Raw genomic sequence first — 17,448 nt, 5'->3', positions numbered from 1 at the left:
ACAGACGAGATTGGCTTACTCAAAATACAGTAAAACCTTCCATAGAAGCAAAACAATCTGTCAAGGTGTTGAAATATTGTCGTTTCAGGGAATTATTGCTAAGTTAATAGACATGCCAGTTATTTTGTCTTTCTTATTACAATAAAATTATTTAATCAATAAGTTTAATTATTATAATATTATTTCTCTGTGATAACTTCTATTATGTTGTAGCATGCCACTTGAAGTATAAGACTGCCATTAACAAAACTATGATGTAATTTCTTTAATATCAAAAATATAATTTAGTGTCCTTGTTCTGCTTTGAATGTGGATTCTATACTTCTGATAACTGCTAAAAACATTTAACAAATGCAAACTGAAATGGATTTAGGTCCATCCATTTCTGATGTTTTGATGCTGTAATATCTCAGCATGTCTACACTGCTAAACAAGTTCTTTGGGTAGTGGCAATAGTATACATTACAGAGCATAAAGCAAACCATATAAGAGATCTGTGTTACCACAACTAAACTGCGTCTGGAATTGGATACTTTTATATTACTGTGCTTTGCCGACTATAGAGACATACCCCAGGGGGCATAACTTTTAATTAAATGTTCTTCATTGTCGTTGTTATTTATAAACCTATATTGTTTTTCCATTTCCATATGTAGATTGGTATCCTGGGTTTTATTTGAATTTCATTGAGATCTCTGGGCTGTAGCTATTGGCAATTTCAGTTTATGGGCTTCTTGAAGAAACCTTAAAGTTACCTTGTGATATAGAGTAAAGATTTGTCTGTATTACTGCTGGCTTTGAAAGCATTGCATGTTGTATAAATAATTCTGCCCGAGACTGTATATCTGTATGTCTTTCTAAAGACAAGTTTAATATTTGCAAGTAAAATACAAGTAATGTGATACATCTTTTAGCTCCCAGTGCAAGTATTTAAAATTAGTCTGTTTGTGTTATCCTTCATGTCCAGACTGATGATCTGAAAGACCCCGTAGGTATTCTAGAAAATAAAACCAAAAATTTAAAAAAAAAAAAAAAGATGCTAAATAGTCTCACTAAATCTGTTAAAGATGACCACGTTCAGGGAATGTTTTGGGGTTACTGTTTCTGGCGGGTTTTTGTCTGTGTTTTTTTGTTTGGTGGGTTTTTTTTTTGTTCTCCTCACCATAAGCATTAAATTCAGTCATGCCTCGGGCACACTGAGAGGACCTCTCCTTTTGAGATGCACTGAATGATATGCAATTTCCAGCCTTCACATCTGAACAAACATCCTTCAGAAAAAACATGTGGATTGTGCTGACAGTCTCTTTGATCATCAATAGTATTTGCCACAAGCAAGTATTGACTATAGCCATGCATGGATGTTACACTGCACCCATTCCTGTGAATTGGATTGAACAATTGTCTGCAAGTATCAGCTTTAATAAGGAGTTTCTTGTTCCTTTAACTCATCAATATGTGCTTTCTCACCAAAATCGAAATTCAACGAAACATTGATAGGTTTGCTTAAAGTGTACATAAAGCCATGTTCCTATTTACCAAAGTCTATCAGTAGGAGCTTAATGTAAATTGAAAATCAAAATTGTGGGAAAACTTTGCTGAAAAGTTGCGGGTAATAGCACTTGAAACTACACCTGCATAGAAATTTTGCTAAATTAGAATAGATCTGATGAAATTTATAAATAGTTGAATATAAATATTGAAAAATTGCTATATAAAGGGGATCTTGTATTATTCAGAACCCTTTTTTCCATCCTTCTAAATTAAAAAAACTGCTGAGGGATGTACACTGACTTCAATATTAGACAAAAGGCGATACTTCATTTTTAGTCTTTGTGGTTCACAAGTCAAGAATACCAACCATAGGCCTATTATAACCCTCTTTTTTGTCTCTGCTCCCCCTCCCCCACTCTAATTTTTGGGATGAAGCATTTGGGATTTTGGGGGAGGGAGTTGGTTATTTTAAGAATTTTTGGAGTGGAGTTTGGAAGACGTGAGTGTTAGTATTTTTAAACACAGCCACTGCATCTTGCAACTGTCTTCTCTTCTCTGACCTTTAACTCCATGAGCAGTCCCAACTACGTTACGTTCTTTAATGAAGATCTGTGGGGTAGATGTGGAGAAACCTTCTGAGCTTCTTTTACAAAGTACAGATATAGATATTCTTACACCTGCAGATCCCTCGTGGGACTTGTTTTCCTAATTCCTAACTCTTTAAACCTCTATCAAAAGATATAAGGAAGCCAGGACAAAAATTGTACATAAAATAATCCAGAAATTTTCAACAGTTGTTTTCCATTTGATGAAATGAAAGTAAAGTGTTTTAAAGTATAAATAACTTTCTGTGTCAGGATCTAGACAAAATAATTATAATTAAGGTAATTAGCTTTCATTTAAATGGCAGTAATTAGCAGAAATTGTACTCCTGTTGAAATGAGTCCATAGGAGGCTGAAACTAACTTTGCTCTAATTTTCCTTTGTCATATGGCTAGAATTATTCTCATAGGAACACGTTTTAAAACTTCCTTCCTAAGATACTTGGTTACCTTATATATGCTTAAGCATTCCCTTTTAGCCTTGTATAGGGGGTGCTACTTAAACTGGCTGCTTTTTGTAACATTTTTTGTACAGAAGTGGTCTGTTAAGGAAGATCTTGATCAGGCAAACTCCTGTGCTATAGGTTAAGATCTATATGCACTCAAGTTCAACACTAGTGAGATCAAGTCCAGTAAGCAGAGCTGGCTGTTAACTTTGCTAGCAGTGTGGCTGATGGTGGCCAGCAGACCTCTCTCTGTTTCCCGTTCATCTGATCAGTAAGAAGTGATGAGCTGGCAACCTGCAGTCTCCCAATGAATGTGGAGATCACTGTACTATAAAATCTGAACAACTGATGATGGATTAATTATCAGGCTAGCATACAAAGCTGCTGGATCTCTTATCAGCTCTATTGCATGTGTCCATGTATATTATTACCATTGAGTTCAGATCTAAAATTGTTTACTTCAATTAAAAATGATCATAGTAACAATCAAATGGAAAAAAAAAAAATCGAATAGCCACCTTCCTGGGAGGCCTTTTCACTGGACTGTGTTTTCCTAATTTAATTACCTTATATCTTTTTAGGGTGAAGGGGCAAAAAAAAAGCTCAGGTGAACCCAACGCTTTGCCTTTACCTTCACTAATAATGAAAACGTCTCCCTATTTTTATGCAAGTTTATGTCCTGTATCTTGTCATCCTTGAGAACCACTACCAGGATGATCCAAGGAATTAATAGACTATTTTACAAGAGTGAGTGAAAACAGCTTTTATTTGTAAGGCTAAACATACAAAGAAAAGGGATTCAATAGCCTTGGAAACGTACTGTGCTGCAGATGTATGTACTACAGGAGTGAAGCAACGGAAGAGTGGAGGGGGGTAAACTGAGACCATGAAGTGGTAGAACAGAATAACAAGGCCAGAAAATCATCTGTCAGAAATGAAGACCAGGAGCTTACAGTAATGTTTGGCTCTGGGTTCATAATTTCTGGAATAATGTCCTGACAGGAACAGTGAGGGGAAGGCTGATTCATTTTCAGATGGAGTTACATTTTCAAGAGACAGTGAATGAGATGACATTATGTGGCTGACTTAAACTGACCAGAATGTAGGAGCAGCAACCAGAAAATCCTTTCAACCCTTGTATTCTTACTGACTTGGTTAAAGCTGCTGTAGTCCCTTTTTTTGTTGCATAGGACAGACTTTGTAAGTTTAGATGAGCATGATGCTCCAACTTGATTTTAATCAGTTGTTCTTTCTTTAAGATTCTTCTAGTTTTTATCTCTGAGATCTTACAAATGGAGATTTTTTTGTTTGGACGACTATTTGACTAGGAGTTTTAGAATGGCCAGTAATTTTGTTGAAACTGATTGATGGATGAAAATGACACCTTGAGGAGGTATTAAACTAAGATCCAAGGATGATGGCTAGTAGTATGGTTTACCCCCAGCCCAGCTTGATTGGCAGGTAAATGTGAGCAGTTTTGTACCACAACCAGCACCGCTCCCTGCCAGGGAAAGGGAAATAGGAGAGAAAGACTTGTGATTTGGAAACTAAAATGGCTTTAACAAAACAATGATAATAAGAAGGAAAATACTACTACTAAGAAAATAACAAAATACACGTAAATATACAAAACTGCCACTCCCTTTTCATGACTGCAGAGTAGACACTGGGAAAAAGTTCCAGGCAGGACTGGGCAGCATGAGGGAGCTGGACTCAGGAACTGGATTCAGGAACACACAGATCTGAGATCAGGGCGAAAAGGCAGAATAGGTCTGTATTGGTCCCCTGCCATCAAAGAGGAGAGCTTGACTCTCACGATCCCTCCATTTTATGCAGAGAATGACATATATGGAATGAAATACTCTGGTCAGTTTTGGGTCACCTGTCATGTCTGCTACTTCATGTAGGTGTGACCCCTTTTTGCCTCTCACTTACGGAATTCCACCAGATTAAGGATGGCCATGATTTCTATAGGAATCAGTATAAATAATGACCTTTCTGCATATTAATTCCCTGTGTTATCACTTTTACAGAGAAACACTGTCTGGAAAACAGCCAGAAAATGAAGTTACACAGACAAGCCTTAGCTGAAAAATTAGAAAACTGCCTCTATTCCATTTCAAACTAGAACAACTAGGCAGATCTAAGGATGTTATTTGAGAGACATGACACTGAAGTTAATATATTCTGTTTGCAAATGGATGGATCCTTCCAATTCATTTCATATCATAAATTATTAGAAGTCTTTCGGTGTCCTTCAGATATAGTTGTGTCCCAGTTATGTGCTTCAAGTACATCAAGAATGGTGGTGTGAGCCTGCAATGATGATAACTGTATGAAAACAGCTTCAAAGTTTTGAGAAGAATCCAACATTGCCTTTAAATGTTTGTTATATTAGTGACCAGAAAGTCCTTTCTTTGGTTTTTAATTTTAATGTTTCAAAACATTTGTGTCCTGTAGGGCACGATTTCTTAACTTGCTCATCTGAAAGATGTGGCTTGAGTCCTCTCAGAGTGCTATAATATACATAGAGATGATTTGCAGCAGAAAGTGAAGTTTTTGTTGGGTGAATCAGTTCTTATTGCTGACATATGCACAAGGAATAAAAATACTGTCATTTGGAAAAGAATTCAAAATATTGGAAGGGTTTTTTTAGCTTTATACAGATTCCATTCTTCACAGTAAAATAAAAGTATGAATGTCTAGTCTGCGTTTGTTCTGTGTGGGTTTCAGCAGCTTGAAAAGATTCTACTTTATATTCAGCTTACATGAATGCAATTGACCGAATAAGGTGTCACACAGTAGAAAGGCTTCTAATGTGTTCATTACACTTTGGCATATAGGAGAGTGTTCAAACCATTTTGCAATTTATTATACTTCAATTGCAAAAAAGTCAGGGAGCTGGTAGATATTTCTGTTACATTGCTGGATGTTATTCTAACTTGATTTAATCAAGACAGATGCTGTGAGTGGGTCAGAAAATTCTGAGTAGTAATTGGTATGCAAAAAAATGCCTAGAGGAATCGATTTTGAAGTTGCAGTGCTGCAAATTCAGAAACAATGTAGTTAAGACATTTTCTATAAGCTGGCTTTCCCTTATTTGCTTTAGTGCTTGGCTTTTTTAATCTTTTAGCTTGTGTTTGCTTCCTTAGTCCTGTGTCGTCTGCCCTTTTAATACCTGTGAATCATGTGTTCTTATATAATATTTTGTAGCTGTTTAACTATCCAAATTTTTGCAAGGCACACAGCAAGGGTTTCGTCAACAGAGCATTGTTACTCACCTGATTAATTTGCTGTGCTCACTTTAGCCTGAGAGCTTTGAATAATATGCCGTCCTTATTCAATGCTGGCAAACATTACTATTTCTTCTTGCCAGTGGATTTTTACTTCATGTTTCTTCCTTCAGATTCCTGATGTATATGTAACAGGAACAAGATTAGGTCTAATACCAAAGCTGGTGGTGGTGTACATCAGATCAAAGCTCTGAAATAGTCAATGGATGAATATGATTTTGTTCCTAATTAAAACTACTAGTTTTACATGCTGATTTTCAATGAAAATTTAATGTGTGTTCTCTTGTATCAATGTAGTTTCATTATGCTGACATGTTTACTTTGCTAGAGTAGAAGTTGAATCAGTATTTCCATTATAAGATCCTATTTTACAACTGTAAAATTAGTATTGTACTCTTTAGAGTGTTATAATCTGCCTGTAAAAATTCAATTAAGGCAGAAACTTGGCATGTAGCATTTCAACAGCATATATCTTGAAGAAAAAAGAAAATGTACTTTTGCAATACAGTGCATTTGTAGATGGATTGCAGTTACAAGGGCAGAGAAAAATGTTAAGGCACGCTTTGATTTGCAACTCTATCAATTCAATTACCAAAATGTTGTGGGATTTATTTTTTATTTTTTTAAAAGCCCTCCTAAACAAACAGCACAGAAAATAGTTTATTGTCACTGGTGCTTCATATAGACCAATTCAGAAGGGACTGTAGCAGAGTTCATAAAACTTCTCAATGATAAGAAAGCTGAAGCATAAACCACTATCTTATCTCAATCTTTTATGTAAGAGGAAATTAGAGGCCACCTCTTGTCATAACTATGTTTCCTTTTTATACCATATTTTTGAACAGGAAATTGTAATTAGAATTTAGTATTTCCTAATTTATTTATTTATTTTTAAACTGACCTTCTGTAAGTAAGCAGATAATGTCATCCCTTCAGTTTTTCATCAGGCCCTGAATTAAGGTGGTATTTCAACAATTTCAGGAATGCAGGCAAAGGTACTTGGGTACTTACCTTAGTAATTCTTAAAATACTTTAGTAGGATTCAAAACAGTGTAGGAAATAATAACCACATTTTAAAAAGCTTGTATTAAAAAATGAAATGCTAATACTTGAATGTATCAGCAACTTGAAACAAACTCAATTGGCTGGAGCTGTCCCTCTGTCAGTGTTTGACAGAGACATAATGATGTTTCTTAGAAGCTGGACAGCTGAAGTGTGGTTGGCTTCCTTTGTGTGTTTCTGAGGAGCTTCTCAAGTTGGAACTTAGATCTATAGGATTCCCCTCTGATGTCTCATCTAGTATGAATAGACAGTTATTATAGTCATGAACAGCCACACGTTTCCTGAAGCACTTATCATGACCTTTTGTTTCCCAGACCCAGGTTCTCCTTTCACCCCCTTAACAAACATCTTGCCACTATAAATCTCCCTTTCCCTTCTGTCCTTCCCTAGAGATGCTGACCTGGGCATTGCCTGTGTTTCTGCAGTTGCTGAGTAATACGCCTTACAGCAGATAGGTAAACTAGGAGCAACTTCAGGATAAAATGGGAGTAGCCTGTGTATATTTTGTCTGGAACTAATTTCCTCTGTGTTCTGGGAAGACGAAACCCATACTGTCAGAAGAAAATCTGAACAGCCAGCAACTGATGTGTGCTTCAATTGCTTGAGAGATTCGTGTTGTTTCCCATGCTCCAATTTGGTTAGCCTTCTTCAATCACAGATAAAAAATCTCTAATTCCAAAATTCAGAAATAGCTTGTGACATAGGTGAATTTAAATTGCTCTCAGATGCCAAATGTATTCTCCTGCTTCAAACAAATCCGTTCTTCCCTTGAGCTCATGCAAACAGTGACTCATTAAGCCTTGTTATGCTACATCACCATGGTGGTAATCTTTACTTCAGTGTTTTGAAACCCAGACTCAACAGATGTTTCCTGCATGTGTGCATTAAATTATCTGTTCTTGTTCTTGATTTATTATATGAATCAATGATTCATTAGACTGTTTTCAGGATCTGTTGCTGCATGGAAATTTTTCAGCAGTTTCTGCAATTTATACCAATATTACTCTCTAGAATACTTCGTCTGACCCCAGTCTTAGTGGTTACAGTATATATACATTCTTTGTATGCAACAGCCCCATAATACTCTCAGCAAGCACCTCCTGCCCATAAAGCAAATTGGCAATTCAGAACTGTTGGCAGCCTCCCCCTCAGGAAGGTGTATGACATGGGCAGGCAGCCCATATCCCAGTAACTTCATATGCTGTAGAGTTGCCTCAGCCATAAAGACTTAAATAGATGGTTTTACTTTACAAGATTTTAAACATGTATTTTATTGTAATTCAATTTCCTGTACCTTTTCCCATCTATTTTAGATGGAGAAGCAAACCTGGAGAGGAGAGTTACCTTCATTGATGTCACACAGACTGTTGTTGGGAGAGTCAGGATTGCAACTGTTTCTTTAAAATAAATAAAAAAGGAAGAAAGGACAGCAACCCAAAACTGCCATATTAATTCACACTGTAATGCTCTATGTATTTCTCTTTGCAGGTGACTGTTACAACTATTGGCTATGGGGATAAAGTGCCTCAGACCTGGATAGGAAAGACCATTGCATCTTGCTTTTCAGTATTCGCAATTTCATTTTTTGCACTGCCTGCGGTACGTTATCTTGTGCTTTTGCTGGCAATTTCTTGTTGACTTATTAGTCACCAGAGGAATCTTTTGTTGTTGATTCTTTACTTTTTATTTAACCTGATGTTACAAAAGCTTTGTATTCAAGTTTTGTATTGTAGTTAAAATATATGTAGCTTGTAGAAGCAAAAGAGCTTCTATAAGTAGCTAAAAAATAAATATGCAGTGTTTATCATACACAGCACTAGATTTGTTATATATTTCAGAAGTAGATGTTTAAGTAATAATAATTTTTCTGCCCATCTCAGAAGTATAAAGGAGACTATTTCTTAATGCTGATTACTTCTAGACTCTGTGACTTTGTGATGTTTTGGCTTTCTAAGGCATTCTTTCATAATTTACTCAGCTGATTAAGCCCAGGGTGAACTGTAGAGTTCTCGTACACATCCTTCTTCCTGCAAAGCTATAGAGAAGGTGTCACTGGCAGAGAGACAATAAGCAGCCAGGAAAACTTTATGCGGCTCTTTGCCAAATCAGCAGCTGTCCATGGCCCAAGTCCCATTTTCAAAAATTACCTAGGGCTGTACTGTTAAAGATTTTATGGCACTTTGGTTGCACTGAAAACAGGTTTCCAAGTACTTTCTAACAAGAAACAAAGCATTTGAGTACCAAGGATAAATTAAAAATCAGCAAAACCTGGACTGTGGTTTGAAAACCCAAAATGCTCAATGCCGGGGTAGTTAAGAGTATTTTTTTGCAAATATAGAAATGCTTCTGAATTGTGCTGTTAGAATATGCAACCTAAAATGTGCTGTTTGAATTTTTATTTTTCAGCAAGTTTTTCAGTTCACTGACACAAACAGTTATGTTAGCAGATGTTAGTGTAGTTGGGACAGGGAAGTGGTGGGGTAAGTACGGGATAGATAAGAAGAGTACTTTTATGCCAGTACCATTACAAAAATTCTTCACAACATGGAATGGTAACTATTAAAACTCCCATGTCTTTTAAAAATTAGTCGCTTATATTAAAGGTACACAACCTTTTGCAGGGGAAGGTAGTTTAGTGTAGATCTTTAGACTCTTCAGCATCAGTTTGCCTTTAAAGCATATTCTTCCCTCCTCCTCATTTTAATCACTTTTAGGTTTATTCCAGAGAGATCTGGTAAATAAAATGATCTGTAAGAAAAACACCAAAAGCTACTATTTTGACTCAAGAGTTGGTTTTTTTTTTTTCCTTGGACTTGAATGCCAGAAAAGATATTGTATAAAAAATTGTGCAGCAGCCCTACCTTCATAACAATGATTTTAGGTTTACCTGTCAGATTTATGTTTGTAGAAGTAAAACAACAGCAAACACCCCTTTATCAGTGTAATTTTGTTAATGAGTCAAGTTGTTTTTATGAGTTGGCCCAAGGGAGAAATGTAAAGTTTGAAGATCTAACAGTAAATAGGTGATAGTAAGTATTGCATGCTTCCTTGTTGCTGTTTTAAATAAGAGGAGCTGGCAGAAATCGCAGTCAGAAGTAATTGTTGTGGCTAAACATAACTGATATGGGTTCTGGATCTAGCAATGAGCCTTCATTTCCCAAATAAGTGATGTTTGAACATCTTTAACTCTTTGATCTTTGTTAATGAGCATAATAGGGAGGGCCTTTCCTGTTCCTTTCAAAACACTTGATGATTAATATGTTTCTTAGAGGTTAAGCCAAGATCGCTGGCTGCTCTGACACCTTGACTTACCATATGTAGAAAATAAATTATGCTTTTGTTGAGTAGGTATAGTCATGTAAGCTGATTTATAGAAGATCTAATTTGTATCTGTAATACTAAAACCTCTGTTAAATGTGTCTGTAGCTATGCAAGTGGTTACATAAATGACTCGCTCTATACTTATTTTTGTACTTATAGTTATACTACATTTAGAAGCTGTTTCATATTTTACACCATCCAGTGCCATTAGTTCACATCCCTTGCCCTGAGAGTGGATTAAATGGCTTTGTGTTGAACTCTGTGAAGTCCTGACCATTTTGTAATATTCCTTTCCTCTTCTTTGTCCTCGTACCCCGGCATGGATTAACATATGGAAATACAAATTACCATGCTACCGTTAAAAGGTCTTTCTTGTGATCTGAAGAATGCTATGCCAAAGCTTTATTTCTCATAAAAATGAAGTTAAGCACATTAGGTTAATATTTCTCCCTATTCTGTCGTTCCCCTGCACAAGCATTTATGAGGCTTTTAGAGGGTATAAAATACCATTTCTGCTCATTCTTTAGCATTTGAATCCAGTTGACTTAAATAGGCTTTGGATCAGGGCATGATAGGATTCACGATTTGTTTAAACAAGTAATATTAACTGAGGCAAAAAAATCAACAGTATTAAGTAATTTCCTCTAAATAATTAGTTGGGTTTCGTAATGCTGAATAGAAGTTCATTAATACAAAATAATTTGGAAAGCTTGCGTGTGGTTTCTTTCCCGCGTAAAAAAATTAGATCTGTGTTTTCCTTCCCACAGGGAATTCTTGGCTCAGGCTTTGCCCTGAAGGTACAACAGAAACAAAGACAGAAGCATTTTAACCGTCAAATTCCAGCTGCTGCTTCTCTCATACAGGTACTGATTTCCTGCATTTTGTGTACTATTATTTCTTTCCCTATATTGATATATAGTTTTTATTGATTTTGGTTTCCATGCCTGATTCCCATTAAAAGTTGTATAGGGCTTACAGATGCAAGTCTTTTAAATGGTTTTGTAAGTCCCACCTTTAAGGTAAACTAATAATCAGAACACTTTACTCCCAAATTAGTGCAAACTGTTTAATTCAGCTGGTTAAAACCAAAACTGAAGTTTATCCAGTAGTTATTGAATAATTTACCAGGAGAAAATGTTACAAAATGCTATGCTTGCAGTCGTGAAAAAACAGAGAGGAGGCTCCATGTGAAAAATATTCTTCTAAACAACACATTGTTGCTTGTAAAAACAAATTTCAGATATGCTTTGTTTTCCTTCAGACAAATAAGTTCTTAAAAATCTCAAGTTTAGGAGAATTAAATCAGAATGTTAAATAGGAAAACCTTGTCTGAACTTTTCAGCTTGAGGATAGGTAGCTGGGAACCACTGATATTTTTCAAATCAGTCTTCGTGTAGAGTAACATATCATGCAGAAAAATTTTGATCCCTTCTGTTAACAATGCAGTTGCAATTCAGTGACCGTATGATCAATGTGATTTTATCCTTTACTTAAGTAGAGCAGCATTTCACCCTGGAAGAGGGTTTCATTCTTGTTTCATTCTAGATTTTTCCAGCTTCTTCTTCCTCACTTAGCATCTGCATTTAGCTTTAGAAGCCCAGGTATCAAATTTAAAAGAACTCTAAATGTGCACCTAAGCTGTATAATTTTTGAGTTCTCATATGGCTTATTTCTCTAGCTTCATGAGTGAATGTGGATTTCCAGGTCAGGCTCTTTATGGAAACAGTAGCTAACTGTAAAGTTTATGCTTGAAACTAAACAGTCCCAAAGTCAATTTGAAAAAAGGTTTCAATTTAGAGCTCTGCTTATAGACAGAGATTAGCCAAAAATCTTCAGACTCTGAGTTTCGTTTGGATTGCATGGTCAGAAAACTGTATGGCTTTGCAAAGAATAGATTTTTAGCATTCCTACTGATTCTTTTGGGAAATCAACCCAAAATTATCAGGAAGACTGAGATTGCATGTCCAGAATATTGTACATGGGTCTATCTGAAATTTTAAGGAGGAGTGGAAGATAGACAATGAGTTGCTGATTACCTGGTCTTAATAGTGATAGTTATGATTTACTAATAGCCTCAGACCTCTGAAGTCCACATTTAATAAGTGCTCCACAAACAACTTACTAAAAGATTATTCTTAAACCAAGAAGTTTATGAAGCAAGTTCAAGACAAGGCAACAGCTGAAATGAGTTATACTATTCCCTTGTATTCCTTCTTATTTTCTTCTAGAGGCTAGTTGTTTCTTCTAGTATCCTATTAACTGTGGTGGGAATTACATGGTGGTTTTTTTATCCTTTACTTTCCAACTGCTGTCTGATTTCCTCTGTCATTCTGCCTGAATTTGTTTCTTTCATCTAGTATTTACTGGCCTTTCCCACTTAAAATTCTGCTGGTGTATGTATGTCCTGTTTTCATGTAGTGTATAAGTGAGGATCCGCCTTTTTAATTTGAAGACTAATTAGCAATCAGCTCTGATTATATATTTACACATTAAACACGGAAGCCAGGAGTGTTTTGTCCCTGGTTGATCTTGTTTCTTGCTTTCCTTTCTTTTTTTGTCTAAGAACATAGAACTTTAGTCATTGGTGGATGACAGGATGGAGGATTGTTCTGGGGTTTTGGCTTCTGGTTAATCTTTTGTGTGAATATAGTCATACTGACTACATCACAAATGCGCCCTTTTTTTTTCTGATAGTACTCTTGTGAGGCTTGGAAGAATATTTTTTTATTTTATTTTTTGCTTCCCTGAATAGGAGATTGAAACACAGAACGTGAAATGCTTAAAGTCAGAGAGGGAAACTGGGGCAGAACAAGAAATTCAACCCCAGTCTTTTGAGCACGGTGTAGAAAGCTATGTTTGTATTTGTTTGTTGCTAATGCGAACAAAGTTTGCACTTGAAAAGCCTGATCTTCCCTTCTGGTTTGCCCAGTTCAAACTGTGTATTTTCTATTTACTAAATAAGGATTCTAAACCATGCTGAGGTTTTTTTTTCAGTGGGGAAATTTAAGAATACTATCAAATAAAGAATGACTGACATGCTACTTTGAAGGTACATTGTAGTACAGATAGCTACAAAATCTATTGCATTGATTCTACTGTTGCTTAAAATATTTGTTCTAGACTGCATGGAGATGCTATGCAGCGGAAAACCCTGACTCTTCTACATGGAAAATATACATTCGAAAACCTGCCAGGAATTATCATTTGCTGTCACCCAGTCCAAAACCGAAGAAATCGGTGATGGTACTAGTAATTAACATTTCCTATTGTCTTAATTTAAAAATTTTAGATTAGATTGAATTTCTTTATGCTTTAGAGACTATTTGTTGTGTTAATTTTACAGATTCTTACTTGATATGAAAGTTTCATTTTCCTTTCAGTGTTAGGATTTTCAGTATACACACATTTTAAACTATAACTTAATTTGCTTCATTTCTCAAACTTGACTTTTTAAATTGCTTTATGGGTTTGTAAAAGAGCAATAATGGCCTAACTCAGGCACATCCATTGGTAACTTACTGTTATTGTTTGGAAAACTATAAGAAAAAGGGGAAAAAAGAAAATTACTATTTCCAAACTAGTAATTTTAATAGTTTAAAAGAAGAAAAAAAACCAACAAACCCATTGCTTCTCCTAGCTATTGATTTTGTGACTTTCTAAATTTCTATGGTGAAGACATCTTGTGCCCACAAATGCTAGTGTTATAATATCAACTGATTCCATAAGTTAAGAATTTCTTGTTTGAAAAACAGCAAAAGTCCCTTTGTTAGAATCTGTAGATTATGTAATACTTCATCTTTGCTATTTTAAGTGTATTGCACAGTAGTCTCAAGCTGGAAAGAGAGGATGTTGTACAAAAATCTTCCTTAGTATCTCAGATTCATCTGATTTCTGTAGCAACATATCAGTTTGCTTTTTGCTGAAGGTATTATGTATTCCATCAATAAAATGGTAAAGATGTTGTAGAATAGTTTGTTTTATATAAACTGTTACAGAGCTAGCAGAATTTTTTTACTGCAGGCAAGGGATTTGCTTATGATGATGTGCAGAATTCTAGTGATTAGCCAGGTTTGATGGCATGGGGGGCTTTCTTACTGAGAAATACACAGTGTAGCATCGTGAAAATGTAACTGGTCACTGACTTTTTTGACTCGTTATAGCTCATTGGGGACTGCATTATTATTGAAGATGTTACTAAGGAAACAACTAAATGTGGCTTTATTTGAGTAACTTTATGTGTTGGGGTTTTTTTAGGTTAAAAAGAAGAAATTTAAGTTAGACAAGGACAATGGGCCTTCTTCTCCAGATAGAGTGTTAACTGTTCCACACATCACTTACGATCACGTGACAGAGGACAGGAAACCTGATTTCAGTTTTGAACCATATGAAAATTCTGGTAAGAAATTCCACTATAAAATACAAGTAACTGTAATGGCTTCTATTAGTGATTTACATCCAGATCCTCTTAAATTCATAAGTTCATTAAATTCTCTGATGTAGCAGTCGAACTGCAGTCTAAAGCTCTGAGTGACATTAGTAATGAATATTAAGAACTTCATTTGAAAAAAAATACATTTAATTGCGTTCATAATCAGTGGAGGAAGAAACAGCCCAACTTAATATTTATGAATTAAAGACATATTCTGTAGGAGAGGATGAGGTCAAAACAAGATCTTGACATTCTAAAGCAAAAATACTGTGCTTTTTCACTTTGGTTGCTGGCTTGTTTGGATGAAATTTCTTTAATAATTGTGAGATTATTTGCAATTTCTGCCTGCCAGAAGAGCTACTGTCAGCTTTTCCACATGAAATTTGCCTAAGATGTTTTACTATTGTGCTTGCACCTCAACTGAAATGGATTGACAAGTTTTGACTGCACTGAACATAGACTGATGAATGAAACAATCACGTGCTCCTGCCACCTGCTCAGTGGAGTAGGCTGTGAATCAAATTTTGAAAGCAGAAGTACTTAAGATAAGCGTGGATTCATCTGTATTAACTGTCACTGTATAAGATGGTACAATATGAGGAAAAAGAAGAACAGACTTTGGTCACCTTGTGATTAATATGCTTTAGCTGTAACAAATGTCCCAAGTAACTCAGAATTTACAATGTGGCTTTTTTACAAATGTGCTTTTGTTAGAAGTTTTTAATGTGTATTACTCAAATTTTGTTAGCAGGGATGTGGTTTAATTTTTAAAGTGTACTTTATTGATTAACCTTATGTATTCATCTTTTCCCTCCTCAAAAATTTGGCTGACCTGATTAAATTTAATGACTTTTAAAATAAGATAGCAATATGGGTTGGCACAGGGTAATTCAACCAGAAAGACTCACTTTCCATGTACTTTTTTGCTACATTTCTGTCTTGTCTTGTTCTGTACCATCTATGCTCTTCCACTGTTTCTTGACTTCTGTTGAAGAATGATTGCAAATTGCATCTGGTGGTAGAAATTGCATAGCTGTTAAAAGGTGAACAAGTATTAAGTTTAATCTGTGTCTAAGGCTTTAAGTACAGATACCTTTTTTCAAAACAATTCAATGAATGATCTGTTCAGATGCTTAAATTTGTAAAGTCTCATCTTTTATCATGAAGTTTTTAAATTGATTCAAGGAAAATATGATTTGCAGACAGCCTAATACTGCCACTTCAACAATCAGCTCTATAGCTCTCAATAAAAGGATTTTCTCTAATTTCTTCTGACACTTAACCTTTTTTTCTTTTTTATCTGTGTTCTGTTCTCTAAACTGTTTCAAGTATACAGGACAAACAGGAATGTTAAAATTGCTTGGTAAGTTGAGGAAACTAATTCTGTCTATGGCATGCCAACTTATGACAATGTAATGTTTGCAGTGCTTTTCATGTGTTTCTACTGCCATATAGCTTCTAAGAAATCTCTTGCAGCCAAGGAGATCTAGACAGACAAAAATGTACGTTTTCATTTTTGTAACCACAATTGCACCCACAGTTTAATTACAAAGAGAAAATTGAACACTCATTTATGTAAGCAAATGATCTCTGTTTTTTTTCATAATTGAGAAAAATTGCTCAGGTACACATAACCAATTGAAAAAGATAATCTACATAGAAATAAATTATAACACACCCAGTACTTAAGTTGTCTGAGTATATAGCTGAAAATTAATTTCTAAAAATAGATTGTGCATTCTGAAGTACATGCATCTGTTCCTGTAAAACTGCTCTGTAGATATTTGTGATCAGATGAGGACCTGTAAATTGTATAAATTGTTCCCCAAAGACTCTAGGGTTAGAGCCAGGTCTGCGTTTTTGTGACAGTGCTGTGAGCCAAGTGTAAACTACTAAAGGCAGTAGAGACTTCTTCTCAGTAATTGAGTGTGAAGATGCTTAGGCTTGGATTAAGTTGTCTGAAAATACAAGGTTCAGTTTCTCCTCTGAAAGTACACAGAACACAGGTGCAGTTAAGTGGATAAAATAGCAGAAAACAATCTCCTTGACTCCCCCTGACCACTCCTTGGTTTGCCCTTTTTTTGGTTTTCATTTTTATCCTACATTCTAAATGATGCATCTCCATTGAGGGTAAGCATGGTGGAACAAGCTCAGGAGAGCAGCAAGAGCCATGAAGTCACCCGTTTTACATGAACAGGGAATTCCTTCATCTTGGGGAAATATTAGAGGAGCTTTGCCAGCCATCACATGTTTAGTTTCTGTTTCCAAGAGAGGCATTGTGAGCGCAGTGGACCTGAGAGATTACCAAACACTGTTCTCACAGTGACTCAAAGAGATAAAGAGTAGAGTGTGTTTTTGTACTTGGTGTGAATAAGATCACCTAAACAGAAAACTGAAGCTGCCAAGTCAAAACCAGAGAAACAAGAAATTGGGAAGTACAAGAATAAAGGATGCTCATTCAGCTTTAATTTGGTCCTCAGAAAGCCTATAGTCTCATATCTATATGCTGCTTTCTCCCATTCCATAAATTCTGGTTCTGTCTTTGGGCTGCCCGCTTATATTCAGGTCTTCACACTCCTGGATCCCCTATCTGGCTTCCCTGACAGTATCTGGGTGCAACCAGATATTTCCACCTCCTTTTCTCCCCTCCTCCTTTCTTCTGGCATCATCAGTTCAGCAAAGACCCAGAGGTTGTGACTGGAATGTGCCTGGCACTGACAGAGCACTTGCAAATGAGGGGTGGGTTTTTTCCAGATTTTTAAACTCCAGTACATTTATATTTTGAGAGTTTTTCTCTCTGTATA

General features: G+C 35.8%; 1 protein-coding gene across 2 annotated transcripts in view; it reads left to right on the top strand.

Moving 5' to 3' along the window:
• The window catches only part of KCNQ1 (potassium voltage-gated channel subfamily Q member 1), a 367,210-nt gene that overhangs the window by 101,694 nt on the left and 248,068 nt on the right, over positions 1–17,448 (top strand). For both annotated transcript variants that reach the window (XM_069857818.1, XM_069857817.1), the window contains exons 7-10: positions 8,383–8,493; positions 10,983–11,078; positions 13,336–13,458; positions 14,470–14,611. In XM_069857818.1, the coding sequence (XP_069713919.1) occupies positions 8,383–8,493; positions 10,983–11,078; positions 13,336–13,458; positions 14,470–14,611 (472 nt within the window). The remainder of the gene's footprint in view (positions 1–8,382; positions 8,494–10,982; positions 11,079–13,335; positions 13,459–14,469; positions 14,612–17,448) is intronic.

This window comes from Phaenicophaeus curvirostris, chromosome 5, assembly GCF_032191515.1.
Source record: "Phaenicophaeus curvirostris isolate KB17595 chromosome 5, BPBGC_Pcur_1.0, whole genome shotgun sequence".
NCBI classification, from domain to species: Eukaryota; Metazoa; Chordata; class Aves; order Cuculiformes; family Cuculidae; genus Phaenicophaeus; species Phaenicophaeus curvirostris.
Note: the sequence above shows the minus strand (reverse complement) of the source record. Positions and strands in the feature narration are given on the sequence as shown.